Raw genomic sequence first — 17,605 nt, forward strand, 5'->3', positions numbered from 1 at the left:
CAAATGTATTCACGCAAACGTCTCGTTTCAAAGATTCTCGCTATTGTATTATTTTTTTAATTTGAGGTTACTAACTTTGTTAATACCTGATCATCTGGATAGATGTTGTTAGTTCATGTTAACACACTTAACTTTGTTTTTACAAAAAACGATTTAATAGAGACACTTTGCGTAGCTCTTTCCTGTATCGCGAGGAGTGCTTGTAGTAGATAAAGAAACTGGCAGAACTGTTTATCACTGGAGACCCGGTACCCAAACTGCTGCTCGCATAGTAAACTTTATTGTAAGCACCGTGGCTTGAGAATCCCTCCACAAACCAACGAGCAGCTCTGTGTGAGATAAAGGGTACCATGGTCGCTATGTACACACAAGACGCGAGCACGAGCATCTTTGTCAGCGCCACCTGCTGGCTGTTGTGTTCAATACTTGTAGAACTTGTCTTTCGTCGCCAGGCAGCGGCGGCTGTCAGTTGTTTAACAGTCATCAACGTCGATATAGACACAACGATAAACGTGGCTATAGGGACACTGATATCAAGAATCGTGTAAGTAATAATGCCTATGACATCGCTATGCGCCAGGTACACTTGAGAAGGAACAAGTTTCCAGTGAGGAATTCCTGCAACCTCCGTCTTGACGACGACATATTTGAGAGACTGACAGACAAAACCAAGTTGTGGAAGTACAGCGAATAAAACTAGAATAACAGCCATGGTGCGTGTGCTAATGAGTGACGAGACTCGGAGTGGAAATGTAACACATAAACACCGGTCTACGGCAATCACCACGATGTACAGACCTACTGTAGTTCTCACAGCTAAATGAACTCCAAACCCGTAACAAATAGAGTACTGCCAGTACTCTTCACCGATTCTGAACGGAGCGCCGTCTGCCATCATAGTCAGGAAGTTAAAGTAAGCAAATGTCAGTAAAAACAACTGGTCGGCCAGAGCCAGAGAAAAGAGACAGAGTGTCATACGATCCTTCAGACCGTGACGGAAGAAAACCAAGCTGCTTGTGACATCAGCAATGATACCGAAAATACTTATAACATTGAACACGTGCTGCATGGCAAAGGTTAGTAATCCAAGCCAGTACCAATGACTCTCGCCTGTTATGTTGTCACTCAGACTTTCATTAAAAGTTAAATTAAACACGACATCGAGAGGACTCGGCGACGTCATTAACGCGCTGTTGTTAATGCTATTATCGATGATAACAGACATCATGGCATCTTCATTAGTGGACTTTAAAGCTGCTTCTGCTATGAGAACAGACGGAGAAAACTTGCGGTATTTATACATCTTACCTGTAGTTCAGAGAGGCTCACACAGAGAGGTAAGTACAAACTTTTTTGTGTTTCAATTCGTGTTTCAGTTACTAACAATGGTTTCCTAATGTGAACGAGATTTTACTGGTAGGATAAAATACTTAAACAAGAATAGAGACGCAAGGAAATTTTTTTTTTATTCGTTAAAAAGGGCGTGTGTGAATGTGTGTGTAACTATTCGTTTCAAAAAATTTCCCTACACCTACTTTTTTAGCGATTAATATATTTTCGCTCACCATGTTAAGCTCATCTATTTTAGTCCCAACATTGCTATATTTTAGAAATATTACTTTATATTCATTTTAAAATTGTTTGTAGAGATAAATAAATTTGAGACTGATATAAAAGTAGGTAAAGTAATCGTACGGATCGTTTATACGCATACCTTAAAATCTTATTGTCAGTCACTACAGAAAATAGTCAGCTCTTAAAAATATTTATTCTGAAGACGAATCGATCATTTACTCTTGGCTACAGAATTTGTAGGGAATGGAGGCTTAAAAGAAAACCTTTTTAATTTACTTATTTTTGTATTGCTGAGTTGTTTCTCTTTGTGTAGTGACGCCGGTATCAAGCTGTGTTTTTTTCTTTCTCTCTCTCTGAAGTGATGTCGATCGGAAAATGTGTGTATCTACAGAGAGAATCCCCGGAGTGTTTAGCATTGTGGGACATCTTGTCGTTGAGTACTTAAAAAGAAATTGTGTTTTTAATCTCAGCTAAAGGGAAAGATTTATGTAAATATTTTTGTCGCCTTTAGAAAAAAGAGATGTAGAGAGAGAAAATAAATTAAAGGGATAGATGTCCACATGCACGTGTAGGGACGCAGATACATGTGCGAAACAATATAAGTTATAGCACTTAGTTTGGTTGCTAAGTATAATAAAATAATTCTTTTGGAAAATCTCACCCTATCTACAGCTAAACTTTACTGAAAATTTCAGCATTCGTCCTCAGATTTAATACAGATGATGAAACTGTTCACAGATGAATAGAGGATTCAGACACACAAGGCGTGTCTTGACAGTAGAAATTATTTTAGTCAAGTGACTCCCCATAACGACACATTGACATCCCAGCGATGTGCTACCGAGAGTGATAGAAAGCCAAGAGAGAGAGAGGTGGGGGAGGGGAGAGGGAGAAGAGAAAAGAATAAGTAAGAAAAGAAAGTGAACAGAAAGAAGACAAAGGAAAGAACGATGGAGTGGGACCGCGCCCTGGATGAATGGTGTTTGTAAAGCTTTCTCGTAGGTACAGGAGGCAGGTTTTGTTCCTTCAATTTGATTCCAATCAAGTCAACAAAGACAGGAACTTTTTTCAGTTTACCTTTTATCTACTGCTTTTGTACTATGTGTTCGGTAGCGCGGTTGTTGTAGATTTAATTTTTATCTCATGAAGACAAGTGTGACCATTTCGAGCAGACTCAAAGATATCTCTGTAGACCTTCCTTTCCTTAATAAGACAAGGCTTTTCCACCAGCTGTGGTCTTGATTTCACACTACATTATCTTAATATGGTGTATGTTGTATGCTGCGAAACGTAAGTTCAAACTCGTTTTTGAAAATTATATTTGGTTAGCCTGCTGATCAGTGGAGATGTTAATGATATGTAGATTTTCTGGACCGGCACACCTGGCAGGTAGACAGAATACTCTTTTGGTCTTGAACGGCTGACGTACTATATCACAAGATGGATGTAAAATTAGTCAAATGTAGTGGTCAAAGTCGGTCAACTTTGTAGTGGTCAACTTTGGATAGGGCGATAATCCAGCACAAGCCAGTCTGTAAACGCAAATACAAACACCAAAATCACAACACAAATACCAATTTTCTGTATCTCTCTCTGTCGTCGTCTGACATTCATACACCAAGATGAGGTAAGACGGACCTACAGACCTAAACCTCACAGGAATTTTTAAATGTGTATTGAATCAGGAAGCTGTATATACTAATACATTTATTAAATCATTAACATTAACATTGTAATGTACTGTTGTAACTATAATCATCTACGATAAATCTGTGCTGTTAAATAACATCCCATTATGTGTAAAAATATTAAATATCAATATGTACTTTTAAGTCGAGAGTTTGTCTCCACCCCAACCTTCTCCCTGAAAAAGTTTTTAATTCTAGTATGGTCAGTTGTGACTTGTTTTGATGAACAATGCAACAGTTTGTAGCTGCCAATAGCTATTTTGTTTTTGAAACTTCTCAAAAGAGAGTAGTAAAATAGTTGTAGTTTATATTGTTCTAGCATTCCTACCCTACTATTCTTGCAAAACTTGCAACATTATGATAAACTCCGAGACTCACAAACTGAATAAACAAATGTTGTACAAGTTTTATCTACTTTATTTTATTTTTGTGGTAAAAATAGTTCCATCTACACAGAACAGATGGCACCTCTCTATATAAGTTACAAACATAATTTCTTAGCAATAGAAATAGGTATATTTTTAAATTGAGTATTTCAAAGCATACACTGATCTGAGCTCATAACAGCAAATTTGCAAAAGACAACAGTCAATTTAGATGTCATATATAAATGGTTTCTGCATACAAATTTGCTTCCTGACATAACACTAATGAGATGTACATACTTTAAAATAGACATTTTATAGTAACTACTGGGTGTTTTTAGCAATGTAAACGCTCTACCGAGAATAATAGTAACATGCACAGAAGAAGCAATAAAGATTGATAAGAGTTTCATGCAATGTCCTAACCCTGCTATTATTTTCCACTTTCACTGGTTACTAAAACAGGTGAAATATTCTACATAAGGCAACCTACAGAATTTGTTTGAATCATGACAATTAAACATCTATAGCTAAATTCTCAGTCTGGTCATTTAGTTATGAGGGAACAGTGGGTATGATATACCTGAGGTAGTTTTAATATTCAAATGTCCAGGACTTAGATTTCTATAACTATGTCAAGTGTTAAGATATTATATGTGACTTAATGATTAGAGAAACATGTAGGGGCATTAAGATTACGAGAACTCTAGGCTAAAGTGTAAACGTGTTTTTAAACTGTTTCAGTCATGCAGATTTTCCACATGCTGCTTAATTCTTTTAAGATGTAGGCTTTAAAGTGTAAAGAGAAGGCCAATCTCTTGGCATGTCAAACTTCTCAGTGTCATCAAAACTATTTTATATATTAGCATAAAATACTTTGAACTAGAATGAAGGCCCCTTGACTATCCCACATGAAACAAACAGATTTGTAAAAAAAATCATCACATAATATAGCCATGTAACCTTATTGTCATTTTTCTGGGCAAACATTACTGTGGCAGCTCCAATACTTTAAGCCAATATGCAATAAATCGTACATAGGCATTGATATATATTGGATAGTTCCTACATTCCCCAGCACTGGGGCTTCTACTTGAAACATTAAGAAATTTCTTCATTGCAAACAGATATACAATTTCGGTTATACTAATGTCTGCATTCAGACACTAGATCTCTGAGCAATAAAGTATTACAGGCTGAATCACAGCATCAAATATGAAAAAATAGGGATGGACTACAATCTGAAGGCCAAAGTACCTGGAATATATCTACAATATACCCCTTTGACTTTTAGAAGCAAGGTCATGAAGTGCATGTGTAAAACCAGAATGCATGGGCCCAGATATTTGTAAATATTGACAGTTTCAAGTTTTCTCCCATCATGTATAAAGTTTTCCCTTTTTGCAATAAAACTCCCATTTCTGAAAACCACTACATTTTATTGTTTGGCAACACGACACAAGATATTCAATTGGAGACCTACAACTGTTTCAGAAAACAAAACAATATCTACAACAGTAAAATAAAGATAAAAAGTGCATTCGCTGTAAAATAGATTTTCTCATGCATGTTAAAGCTGACACACTTGCATAAGTGATCGGAAATTAAAGATGTTGCTGTACTTTCAGTTAACAAGGATATTTCCACACAAAAACATCCCCATTTATGCAAGGCTTTAGTTAATAAAACAGTTGTACCTGTCAATATGATTTGTTCATATCGTACAAATGCATTTGTTGTAACTATTACTGCAGTAGAAACAGGAACCGTCGAGGTGCTGTACATTTTTTTCTAAAGCCTTTTTATCGTTGTCGTGAATCACCGTAAATTTGCGCAGTATGTTGTACAGCCTATAATATATAATCTGATGGTTATATTTTAATTGATGTTGTTTGTAATATTTATTCGGGCTGCTTATTAGTGCCACAAACTGTCGTATGTGGAGTCATCGCATCGAGCAGACGACAACCCACAAGAAGGCCGTGCGTGTGTGCAAAGCCATGTGGGTTAGAGACTAGGTCACATGGCATGCAGCCAATCAGAATGCTCGGGTAAGGTTCCTACATAAACATGCTCCTCGAAAAATTAAATTTGCGACTGGCCTGTCTCCCACATATGATACTCGCATAAATGCTGGGAACGATGATCTCTTATTATTAGAATTTCTCGCTGTCTAGTTGTGAGAGTTCCCGACACCTTAGCCCCGTCTGTTTGTGCCGTTTCTAAGCATACATCCATCATCGTCTGCTCATCGGGGTGGGTGGGGTGGGGTTACCCTTTCTACACGGTGTGCACGGCCTGTGTCAGATAGAGCCCAGACTTTACTAGAAAAACTGTTACGCAGCACGTCCACCACCTCTGAGCAAAAATGAAAAATGTTTCTTTGTCCGATTCACGAATCCATGGAATTTAAGATTGTATTTTCTCGAAAACGCCTTTAAGTTATCTATCTTTTATTTGCACTTATCATGAAATTTATTAGCCAACCTTAAATTGCACCGTAACTGAGTAAGTTGTTTCTTGAAACTTTCTGTGCTCTTGATCGAATTCCTCTTCTAGATGCACAATTCTGGATAGTAGGTCCCTGCAGGAATCTTGAACTCAGAGTGTCTTGGACACAACTTAGCTGATCTTTCACGGAGCTGAGGTCAGCCATTGACTGGTTTTACTGCTGTTCAAACATGGCAGTAAACATTAACTTAATGTCATTATTGGAATCAAGATCGATAGAAATGGCCTTGGAGTCAATTTTCACTGAAATCTGATTGAGACCTGGGTTTAGTTCTACATCCCCAGAACTTAACAATATGCCAACTATTATGGTAGTTTTAAAATCCAGGTTTTGCTGTGTCGACTCGTTGACGCCCGAACTCTCTTGTGCATAAAAGACAAGAAAATTCACACGAATCAGCCACAGATGCCTCTGAAAGCTCAACGCTCTACAAAAATGGTAAACAACACCAAACAGGACACAAAATCCCAACGGAAAATAGAATTTGCCATGATGAGAAGATGAAGAAAATCCAAAGTAACCACAGTCCAGAATTGTGTGTACACGGCATGTGAGAGCAATTCCACTGGAGTGACAGATATTTTTTTTTCATATCTATCATATTTCTTCTTGAAAATATCAAACTAAAATGTAGTTGAAATATGAAAGGTACCAGCAGATGCCATTATGTAGTTGTTAACCGCATGTTGTTATCGAGAGATTCTGTGTAGTAAGTTGTTAGCAGCACGTTTGACATCCTTTGTTGAGTAATATTGCATTGATATTTAAATTTCTTGATATTATTAATCCTGGTGTTCCGTTGGGTGACAGCTTATAATCATTTCTTCTATTCCGGTTAAGAATTTATTACTATTTGGCACAATCCTATTATGCCGGTCAGTCGAGGCTTCTGCTCTACAAAAAGTCACATTATCTTTATTCACAGACTTTATTGTAAGAAAATGCAATACAACCTTATTATTACCAAGGCAACTAATCATAGCTAAATTACAGTTAAATCAAAAGCAGTATAACTGATTGTGTATGACACGAGAAATATGTTGACGACTTGTTCTTTACACATGTATTGTGTACATGAGGCCAGACCACAAGACAATGTCTTCCTCACAATTTCCTAATTATTTCAGACCATTATGTCCATCGGCTTTGTTTCCTTGATATTAAAATATGATAAAAGGGACAATGCCATCATTATTTCCTATAAAGATGCTGTGAAACCATGAAATGAAAAAAAACTTGATGAGTAGCAATGTAGTATGTTACTAACTCTCATATTTTGTACAGTCTGTTTTTCATTTCTGAAAAGCACTCTGTAAATCATTAGGAAAGCGATTTATAAATCCTTCTCATTTTTTTCTTGTTATTTTTTGTTCTTCTTCTTTTGCTTTTCCATCAAACATTTCTTGAAAACATAGTCTTGAGTACCTAGCGGCGATACTTTACAACATAAGTATATAGCACATTAGCGGAACACCTGCCAAGCTTTGTGACGAGGTGGGTGAGACAAGTGATTTATTAGTATACAACATCAGGACAGCTTCTTACTAACATCACAGAGGTTGATATCTTCCACCAAAAATACGGACTGGTAAACTGATCTCGTGGTGGCAGTGTGTTGTGTGTTCGCAGTGACTCACCTGCTAGGTTAAAGTGTAGGTGAGACACATAGGCTAGTATTATGGTGATTTGGTAAAATGCACAAGGTATAGAAAGCATAGCTATCTGCTGTTGCTGAGCAATAACCTGTTCTTGTACTGTGTAGTTTGTTGCCCATTCTCACTTAGCTTCTGACATTCCGAATCATTTTAGAACAAAATTTTGTAAAATGATCGCTGACTTACTTTCATTCATTTGTCTGCTGATGGGAGGAGCAAAGGGATAGACGTGTTGTTCCTCTGGACACTACGTCATCGACAACCCTCTACGGTATAGTGAAGAGCAATCCTAGCAAAGAAAAATTACTCCACTGCCTTGGGGGTAATCTTGAGAAAGTTAAATGTTATAGAATTAAGCTGCAACAGAAAAATCATGATGCCATCGTTAGCATCGTTAGATCGTGGAGATCATATAGAATTAATGTATTTTTATTTAAAGGTCTCGTTTTAAAGAATCTCGCTATTGAGTGTTTTATTATTTGACGATGTATTACTGATGCTAGTTTATTTTAACACGAATTTCGTTGTTTTGGCACACAATGATTACAAACAGATACTTTGCTTAGTTCGGTCCTGTATCGCGAGGAGTGCTTGTAATAGATAAAGAAACTGGCAGAACTGTTTATCACTGGAAATCCGTAACTAAATATGCTGCTGATGTTGTACAGTTTGTAGTAGACACCGTAGCTTGAGAATCCCTCCACAAACCAGCGAGCAGTTCTATGTGAGATAAAGGGTACCATGGTCGCTATGTACACACAAGACGCGAGCACGAGCATCTTTGTCAGCGCCACCTGCTGGCTGTTGTGTTCAATACTTGTAGAACTTGTCTTTCGTCGCCAAACGGCGGCAGCTGCTAGCTGCTTAACAGTCATCAATGTAGCTATAGACACGATGACAAAAGTGGCTAAAGGGACACTAAAATGAGAAAGTGCGTAAACAATGATGTCCATTACAAACCTGTTGGCAAGATAGAGTGGAGAAGGAGCAAGATTCCAATGAGTAATTCCTGCAACTTCTGTCTTGACGACGACATATTTGAGAGACTGACAGACAAACCCAAGTTGTGGAAGTACAGCGAAGAGAACTAGTATAACAGCCATGGTGCGCGTGCTAATGAGTGAGGAGGCTCGGAGTGGAAATGTAACACATAAACACCGGTCTACGGCAATCACCATGATGTACAGACCTACTGTAGTTCTCACAGCCAAATGAACTCCAAACCCATAGCACAGAGAGTTTTGCCAATACTCTTCACCGAATCCGAACGGAGGGTTCTCTGCCAGTATGGTCAGTAAATTAAAGTAAGAAAATGTCAGTAAAAACAACTGGTCTGCCACAGCCAGTGAAAAGAGACACAGTGTCATACGATCCTTCAGACCGTGACGGAAGAAAATCAAGCTGCTTGTGACATTAGCAATGATACCGAGAATACTTATAACAGCAAACACATGCTCAGTGACAAGAGTTATAATAATCAGCCAGTACCAATGACTGTTTTCTATTGTGTGATTAGTCAGACTTTGAATTAAACTGAAATTAAACACGATATTGACAGGACTCGGCGACTTCACTAATGCACTGCTATCGGTGATGGTATCGACCAGGGGTGGGCAAAATACGGCCCGCGGGCCGGATCCGGCCCGCCTCGCCATTTCATACGGCCCGCCAAAACATATAAGATTTTTTTTAATATTCACAAAATTTGACAGTTTTCAACAGAAACTCAGTTTGTTTCGTGCCACCGTGAATTATGATCCCACTTTTATGCGTTTTACCATGAGAGCCGGCAACGCGCATGCGTACTCAGTGCGGAAATCCCCACCTGCAGCACGAGGAGTTCGTAAATGGAATAGAAAAGTCAGTGCGCGGAAACCCCCATATCAGTACACGTTGCCGACATGAGTGGAAGCATGAATCCTTCAAAAAAACGTAAAGTTGATACGGAATGTCGAGTGTTTAATGAAGAATGGACACACAAATATTTCTGTTGTAAAACGGACGATAAGGCAGTGTGCTTACTGAGAACGATTGCTGTTTTCAAGGAGTTTAATTTGAAGCTACACCATCAAACGAAACATCGCGAATTTGGTAGCAAATGTTCTGAAGAAGAACGCAAGAAAAAAGCCACGGAGTATGTTGCAAAGCTCAAGAAACAACAGCCATCCAGGATAGTGCAACAGAGGCTAGTTTCATGGTAGCATATAATATTGCAAAATGCAACAAGCCCTTTTCAGACGGGGAGTTCATAAAAAAGTGCATGGTCGATTGCGCAAGTGTCGTGTGTCCAGAACTCAGAAATACATTTGAAAACATTTCATTATCAAGGCGGACTGTCGTGCGGCGCATAGAGGTCATCAACGATGAACTCACACACCAGCTGGACACTGCAAGCCGTGATTTTGTGTGGTATTCACTGGCATTAGATGACAGCACAGATAATGAAGACACCGCACAACTGCTCATCCTTATCCGTGGAATTGACAGTACTTTTACCATCACAGAAGAATTGTTAAGCATGGAATCAATGAAAAATACAACTGGTCAGGACTTGTTTGAGTGTGCAGTGGACTGTGTGGAAACAAGAGGATTGTCATGGGATAGGATGGCCAGTATCACCACAGATGGAGCCAAATCATTCACTGCCAAAAACAAAGGAATGGTGAAACTTTCGAAAGACAAATTAACAACTGAAAATCCAGGCAGTGATGTTTTATCATTCCACTGTATTTTGCATCAAGAAAGTTTGTGCAAATCAGCACTGGATATTAAGCACGTGATTGAACCTGTGATAAGTGTTGTGAATATTATTAAATCAAAAGCGCTCAAACACCGGCAGTTTAAGTCTCTGCTGGAGGATTTGGAGGCAGAATATGAAGACGTTCTTTACCACAACAATGTTAGGTGGTTGAGTCTGGGCAAAGTGCTTAAAAAAGTCTGGGCATTGAGGGAGGAAATCATTGTTTTCCTGGACATGAAGGAAATTTCTTGTGAATTCAAAACCAAAATGGGGTGTGAAGAGTAGAGGTTCGACTTCATGTTTGCTGTTGATATGTTCGAGAAATTAAATGATCTGAATGTGACGTTTCAGGGAAAGGGTTTGTTTGCTCATGAAATGTGGACACATGTGAAGGCTTTTAAGTTAAAACTGAGACACTTTGCTCAGCAAGCAGGTGAAGGCAAGTTCTGCCATTTCCCTTTGCTAGGAAAACAGATAGTGTCTGGGAATATAGCAACCAAAGTTAAGGGCTATTTCAAGAGCTTGGAGAAAGAAATGGAAAGACGATTTAAAGATTTTAGTAACACTGAGCCAGAATTTAATATTCTGACTTATCCATTCACTGCTGATCCGGGTGCAGCACCTGATGAGCTGCAGTTGGAGCTGATCGACTTGCAGTCAGATCACGCCATGAAGGAAGCGTTCAGTTTTGCGAAACTAGTGGATTTTTACAAATCTTTGTCTGCTGACAAATTTCCTCACCTGAGGAAATTTGCAATGAAGATGTTTTCACTGTTTGGATCCACGTACATATGCGAGCAAAGCTTTTCGTGTATGAAAATTAACAGGAACAAATACAGAGGCTCACTGACTGACACAAACTTGGAGGCAGTCCTGAGGATATCTACCAGCAACTTCAATCCAGACTTTAAATGGATTGTGAAAATTTGTGCATTTGTCCCATTAAACTGATTAAAGAATAAGATTAATAAATTGATGTAAACTGTCTTTATTGTTTATTGTTATTTAATGTTTCTATAATGGAAAAGAAATGCCAATATTTAATAATCTGAGCAGTTTTAAAAAGGTGCGGCCCTCCGCTGACTTCCGCCGACACAATGTGGCCCCCGAGCCAAAACAATTGCCCACCCCTGGTATCGACGATAAGAGACATGATGACTTCTTTTTTAAAGCTGCCTCTGTCACGAGAACAGATGAAGGAAGCCTGTGGTATTTTATATACTTTAGCTATTTTTTATAGGTAAATAGAAACCTGTTTCTTTTAAATTCGTGTTTCAGTCAGTAACAATGGTGACCTACTGTTCACAGAATTTTAATGTAAAAGTCTGGACGCAAGGAAATGTTTTTATAATCCATTAAAGAATATATATATATATAGTTTTAAAAGGTCTATGTTTAATTATTAATATATCTCCGCTTACCATTTCATGCTCATATTATTCGGATATATTGGAATACTTATTTATTTACACTTTATATCTCAAATCTCAGTTTAAATTTACAAATTTAGGAATTGTAAAAATGTGGGGGTGGGGTTACATACATTTACATAACAATCTTTTTAATAAATAAATATTTAGCCCCTGAAAATATTTACTCTGAAGACAAATAGACCATTTACTGTTGGGTATAGAAACTACAGGGAAGAGAAGCTTACAAGGAAGCCTTTGATTTTCTTATTTTCGTTTTGTTAATTTTTTTTCTTTCTTTCTGTACTGATGCTGGTATCACGCTGTGTTTCTCTGTCTCTCTCTTTGTCGATCAAAGGAGGGGGAGGGAGCTTTAGAGAGAAGCCCCGGAGTGTTTGACATTTTTGATTATATTCTTAGAAGGTACTTCTCTTTCTTGACGGAATCGTACGCCCTTTCTTACTCGCTCATTGTCTTCTACGCGCTCACAGGTAGGGGTAGCACCACACAACACATCGCTTTGCGCTTAAATGAATGAATACTTAAGGGAGGAAACTATTGAAACCTTCAGAAATTGTTCCACTGTGAATTTCTTCCCTTTAACAGCTGAGAAACAGCCTACCATTCAGGTATTTCATGTTTGCAAGTAGACAAAGATTCAGTTGCTCAAGCGCAGGGTTGAAGTCGGTTTGCGGTTACTCAGATCACCATGGATTTGTACCCAAATAACCTCAACCGAGGAAAAAACAGTAAGTAATATTTAAATTCTAATGTAAAATCTTCTAAAATATAAATTTGTTTGGCACTTACTGTTTGCAAATACTGTGCAAATATTTGTTTGTTAATTTCGAACTTACCGATTTGTGAATTCACTTTCTCATACAGTTGCAATCTTTGATTTTACAAAAAGAAAACAAACCTACATTTCTTAAAGTCCGACCACGTAAATGTTTTTAAAATGCTCTTTAAAACGGAGTATCACATGTAGTTGTCGTTATTTTAGGTTAATGGATATGAATTTTTTTTAAAATCGATCGAAATTTCATTGTCGGGTAATTGCCGCCACGTTCAGAATAACTAACAAACGCGGATATTCACCGTGACATACAGTATGAGTTAAAGGAGATATTGTTTTAAATCTCAGCTGAAGAAAACCATGGATATAAGTGGTCCCGTCAATTTTGAAAAGAAATATATATGTATATAGAAAGATAGAGAAGAAAAGGATTTGACCTCCCCATGCACGAGTAAAGAAGCAGCAACTAATAAAAGACATCATGAGTTAAAAGATAATTTGGTTACTAAAATATTTTTTTGGTCAGTGGGACCCAGTTTACTAAAAATCGAGCTGTTTGTTCTTAGATTTGATATAGTTAAAGAGGATACAACTGTTTACTAATCATTAGAGGATGGAGACACAAGAAGCGTCTTCAAAGTAGTATTCCTAAAGTCATGTGACTCTCCACACCAAGACATCGCCATCCCAACTAGATTGACGGAAAGTAAAAAGAAAAGAAAGAGAAAGAGAGAGAGAAAAAAGAGAAAAAAAAGAGAGAGAGCCGAAACAGTGAACTTATAGAACAAAGACTTATGACCACGCCCTTGATGTGAACTGTTTTAAGGCTTGTTCGGCAGATACAAGACGCAGGATTCCGATTCAGATAAAGGGAACAAAAGCAGTACTTTTTTTCCCAGGTGACATTTTATCTACCGCTGTTGTACGGTGAGTCGTAGAGAGAGGGTAGACAAGTAAATCTTATTAGGACGAATGTGGCAACTCTGAGCAGACTCAGAAAGATATGTGTGACCAGCCACCACCGAATAGATCGGAAATTCAATATTTTGCAAATTGTATGTTTTGTAATTACTCAGGTTTTGACCTTCCGTTAGCTACTAAAGTTTTTCTTATAGTTGTAAATTTCAGTGACTTATAATGTGCATCCGATGACACAAAGTTGACCCTAATCAAAAGACTCATTTCGTGTTGGCTGGTCGTTTTGATTGCATCTAGAAACTAGTTATTACTGATGAAGAGGTTTTTTTTTATTATTTTCCCTTTCTGTAGCTTTTGAACAGCTAAAACATTTTGTTCATTAGCATTGAAGATAATCTGTAGGACAGAATCTGTACACGAGAAATGGTGCGTCGGAGCACAAAAACTATTTCCCATAATTAAGAATTTTTCCCTGTCATTATATAAAATTTACATCAAAAGCAAACATGCTTCATTCATTAAACTTTTCTGTATTTGTTAATATTTTCCCGTGTTCGAGATAAGCTTGTATATCGTCATAGAGCGGTTATGTAGCCTACTGTGGTGCGAATGTAGTCTTTTATTTAGTGTTTATTTTCATTTTAGAAGGTATATTTACATCAGGAAAAAAACTCGACTGTAATAAAAGTTTTTTTCAAACGAGGTTTTCATTCTACTTCTTGATTAGTCTGAGCTAACGATGTCCTTTTTTTCTTTCTGTTTTGTCGCTACTGTTATCTCTATGTCTTCACGGCCTTTTCTAATTCGTCCTCATCGATACTTGTCATCGTGTAATATTTGTTGTAGCAAGCGCTAAGTGCATGTTCCTGTGTGATCGAGAATATGAGTTGTATACATCGCTCACTATTAATATCATTTAATTTACGACACAGCTTGTAAGTTGTAATTAATTTTATCACCGAGGTCAAGAGAAATTCTCAAGCAGACACACAGTTTACAAACATTTATCATTTGTATGGAGATGCGTTGAGAAGAAAATACATTTTATTGTGTGAACTTCTCGTAAAGAAAAATCTTAAACAGAAATTAATACATTGTTCACTGAATTATCTACCCTGGACCTAAATCAGAAAGATTAACATCAAACTATCGCAGAAAGCCTGCTTTCTCTTTCTCTCTCTATGTAATTTTTTCTTTCGATTCCATCTTTTGTTTTTCTTCGCTGACCAGTTAATACTCGCATCATTTTTTTCTTAAAATGCCCACCTTGACCACAACTTGTAAAACTGTCGCCCTGTTGCCACTCTCTATTTTCTGTCAAACATGCTGGCAAAACACTGGTTAAAATAAGTATCAATCGTCCTTGAGATGGGACACCTAGCAAATGACTATTCATTTACTATAAAGATCACATCCTTCTCCAGCGCTTTCATGTGCGTTCCTACCTTTCCTGACAATCTTTTGAACTTTTTCCGGTCCTAGGTGACTGACCACACACAGTTATGTGAAAGCTAACCATACTACACCTCTTCTTCACTGTTGACATCTTGAGTTTTATATCGATGTGTGTTACGACTAGCTTCTCCACATCTCCCTGAGATAAAGACGAATCATTACCTATTTCGGTTTCCTCCATCTGTTAATATTTGTTGATAAACCTCTAAGTGCCACGCATCTAATGAAAGAGATTCGTACTCGTTTCTTCACCTGCTAAGATTTTATCGCTTGAAATTCTCTATCCTTCAGTCACACCAAATGCAATCCAAATTGTTTGTCCGAGGAAGTTTAAGACACAAAAATTTTCTTTTCCTCAGAAACCCAACAACATATAGAAGCCTAATATGAGTATATATATAATGCAGACATACACACAAGACATTCAACAAACATGCACCTCTACACCTTCTTAAACATACACATAAACCTCTAAAGGAGGATGTCAGGTAATATAGCAGCCCTCTGAGTCCTTGTGACTTTTATTTAGGATGGTGATGGCTGCTGACAGGAAGGACCTTTGGTAGACAGCTTTACGAGCACGTGGCACTTTGTAACGCCTACCCGAGGGCAACAGCTGAAGACGGGCTGGAGAGGGTGTGTTTTGTCTGATATGATGTTGTATCCTATCTTTCTGAGTGCGTGAAGGTACAAGTCAGAAAGTGGCAGCTGTGGTGTTCCACAAATTTTTTTTGCCTGGTGGATGACACTAGCCTGTCTTGCCTTGTCTCTGACGAGGAGGTGACCACACCAGGCGGCGATGTTAAATACGAGGATGCTCTCAACAAGAGACCTGTAAGCAGACTACAGCATCCCACAGCTGATTTGAAAGCGGAGTTTTCTCAAAGACTTTGCTGGGCATGTCTGTACACTTTGGTCACGTGATAGCTAAAGGAGAGCCTTCAGTCTTCCACTGTACTTTAAAAGGCGTTCACATCAAGCTTCAAAACTCACATCTTTCTAAACTGGGTTTCATAGCTGTGCGAAATCTTCCACTCACCTTCAATATTTCTCTCGTGAAATTTCGCTCATAATGACTGCTATGATGTTCTTATGCTGTTGTCATACTTTGTCTTACCAACTATATGACCAGCTGTCATTTATGTTTCTTTGCTTATTTTCCATGTTCAGCACACTTTAAAAGGCGTTCTTTATTTTACCAATTTTTGCGTGTGTTGAATTTCTACATTTTTCTATATTTCTTTGTCTTTTTCATAAAAACATTCGTTGATCAGCTCGTTTCTTTACTCCAAATAAAACTTAGAGATTCCCTTAAAGATATAGTTATATACATTCGTCTTTGTTCTTATAGTGACCTTTTTAAAACACTTCAGACCAATATCAAAGTGAAAAAGCTCTCGTGTTCTCTTTGTAAAGCCAAGAGAAAAATCAAACACGAATAAGAAGCACAATAGCCACCCCAAACAAAGTTCTTCCACGTCGAAAATCAGTTTTCAGGAATGCAACAAAACATGTATGAATTTCTTTAGATCATCCGTTCTTGGTGTATTGTCTGTGGACCCAGTTAGCTTACATCTACACAGACATTTTTTAAACTTTCACACGTACAACAATTCCTATACAGACCTACTTTCTGTAATTCTTTTCTGTATCGTGAAGAGCGACTGTAATAAATCCAGAAACTCATTGAACTGTTTATCACTGGTCCTCCATTTGCCAGACTGTTGCACATTGTGTAAATCCTTCGGTGGATGCCGTTTGCTGAGAATTCCTCTACGAAAAAACGAACAATTCTGAGGGAAATAAATGGTACCATGGAAACGATGTAGACACAAGAAGCAAATACGAGCATCTTTGTCAGCGCCACCTGCTGACTACTGTGTTTAATACTCGAAGAACTCTTCTTTCGTCGCCAGGCCGAGGCGGCTGCTAGGTGTATGATGGTGATGAACGTGGCTAAGAATACGATGAAGAAAGTGATAAGAGGAACACTTACACTGAAAACTGCATAAATGATGATGTCCATTATATCGCCGTACGCGAGATAGAGCTGGGAAGAAACAAGCTGCCAATGTGGACGTCCTTCCACTTCTGTCTTGATGACATTATATTTGAGAGGCTGACAGACAAACCCAAGTTGAGGAAGAACAGCCAAGAAACCTAGAATCACTGCCGTGGTGCGCCTGTTAATCAATGATGCGGAACGAAGTGGGAATGCAACACAGACGCATCGCTCTATAGAAATCACCATGGTGTAAAGACTGGAAGTGGTTCTAAACGAGTAATGGACACCTAAGCCATATGTAATTGCGGTAAGCCAATGCTCTTCACCAAATCCGAACAAAGGTCGCTCGCTCACTATTGAAAGTATGTCGAGGTGAATGTAAGTCAGCAGAAACAACTGGTCTACCAGAGCCAGTGAAAAGAGACATATGGTCATACGATCTCCAAAACCGATTCGATAGAAAATCATTGAGTTAACAGAGTTTGCA

General features: G+C 38.1%; 2 protein-coding genes across 2 annotated transcripts in view; both read left to right on the top strand.

Annotated features, from left to right (window-relative positions):
• LOC112566913 (general transcription factor II-I repeat domain-containing protein 2-like) overlaps positions 1-10,820 on the top strand; it is an 80,139-nt gene extending 69,319 nt beyond the window's left edge. Inside the window, exons 2-3 of the mRNA XM_025243341.1 lie at positions 9,841-9,980; positions 10,124-10,820. Of these exons, the coding sequence (XP_025099126.1) occupies positions 9,841-9,980; positions 10,124-10,820 (837 nt within the window). The remainder of the gene's footprint in view (positions 1-9,840; positions 9,981-10,123) is intronic.
• A 90-nt stretch (positions 10,821-10,910) lies between these two features.
• On the top strand, positions 10,911-11,486 carry LOC112566914 (general transcription factor II-I repeat domain-containing protein 2B-like). The gene has a single exon (XM_025243342.1). It carries the CDS (start codon positions 10,911-10,913, stop codon positions 11,484-11,486), a length of 576 nt encoding a protein of 191 aa, XP_025099127.1.
• Positions 11,487-17,605: the final 6,119 nt, after the last annotated feature.

This window comes from Pomacea canaliculata, linkage group LG6 (assembly GCF_003073045.1).
Source record: "Pomacea canaliculata isolate SZHN2017 linkage group LG6, ASM307304v1, whole genome shotgun sequence".
NCBI lineage: Eukaryota > Metazoa > Mollusca > Gastropoda > Architaenioglossa > Ampullariidae > Pomacea > Pomacea canaliculata.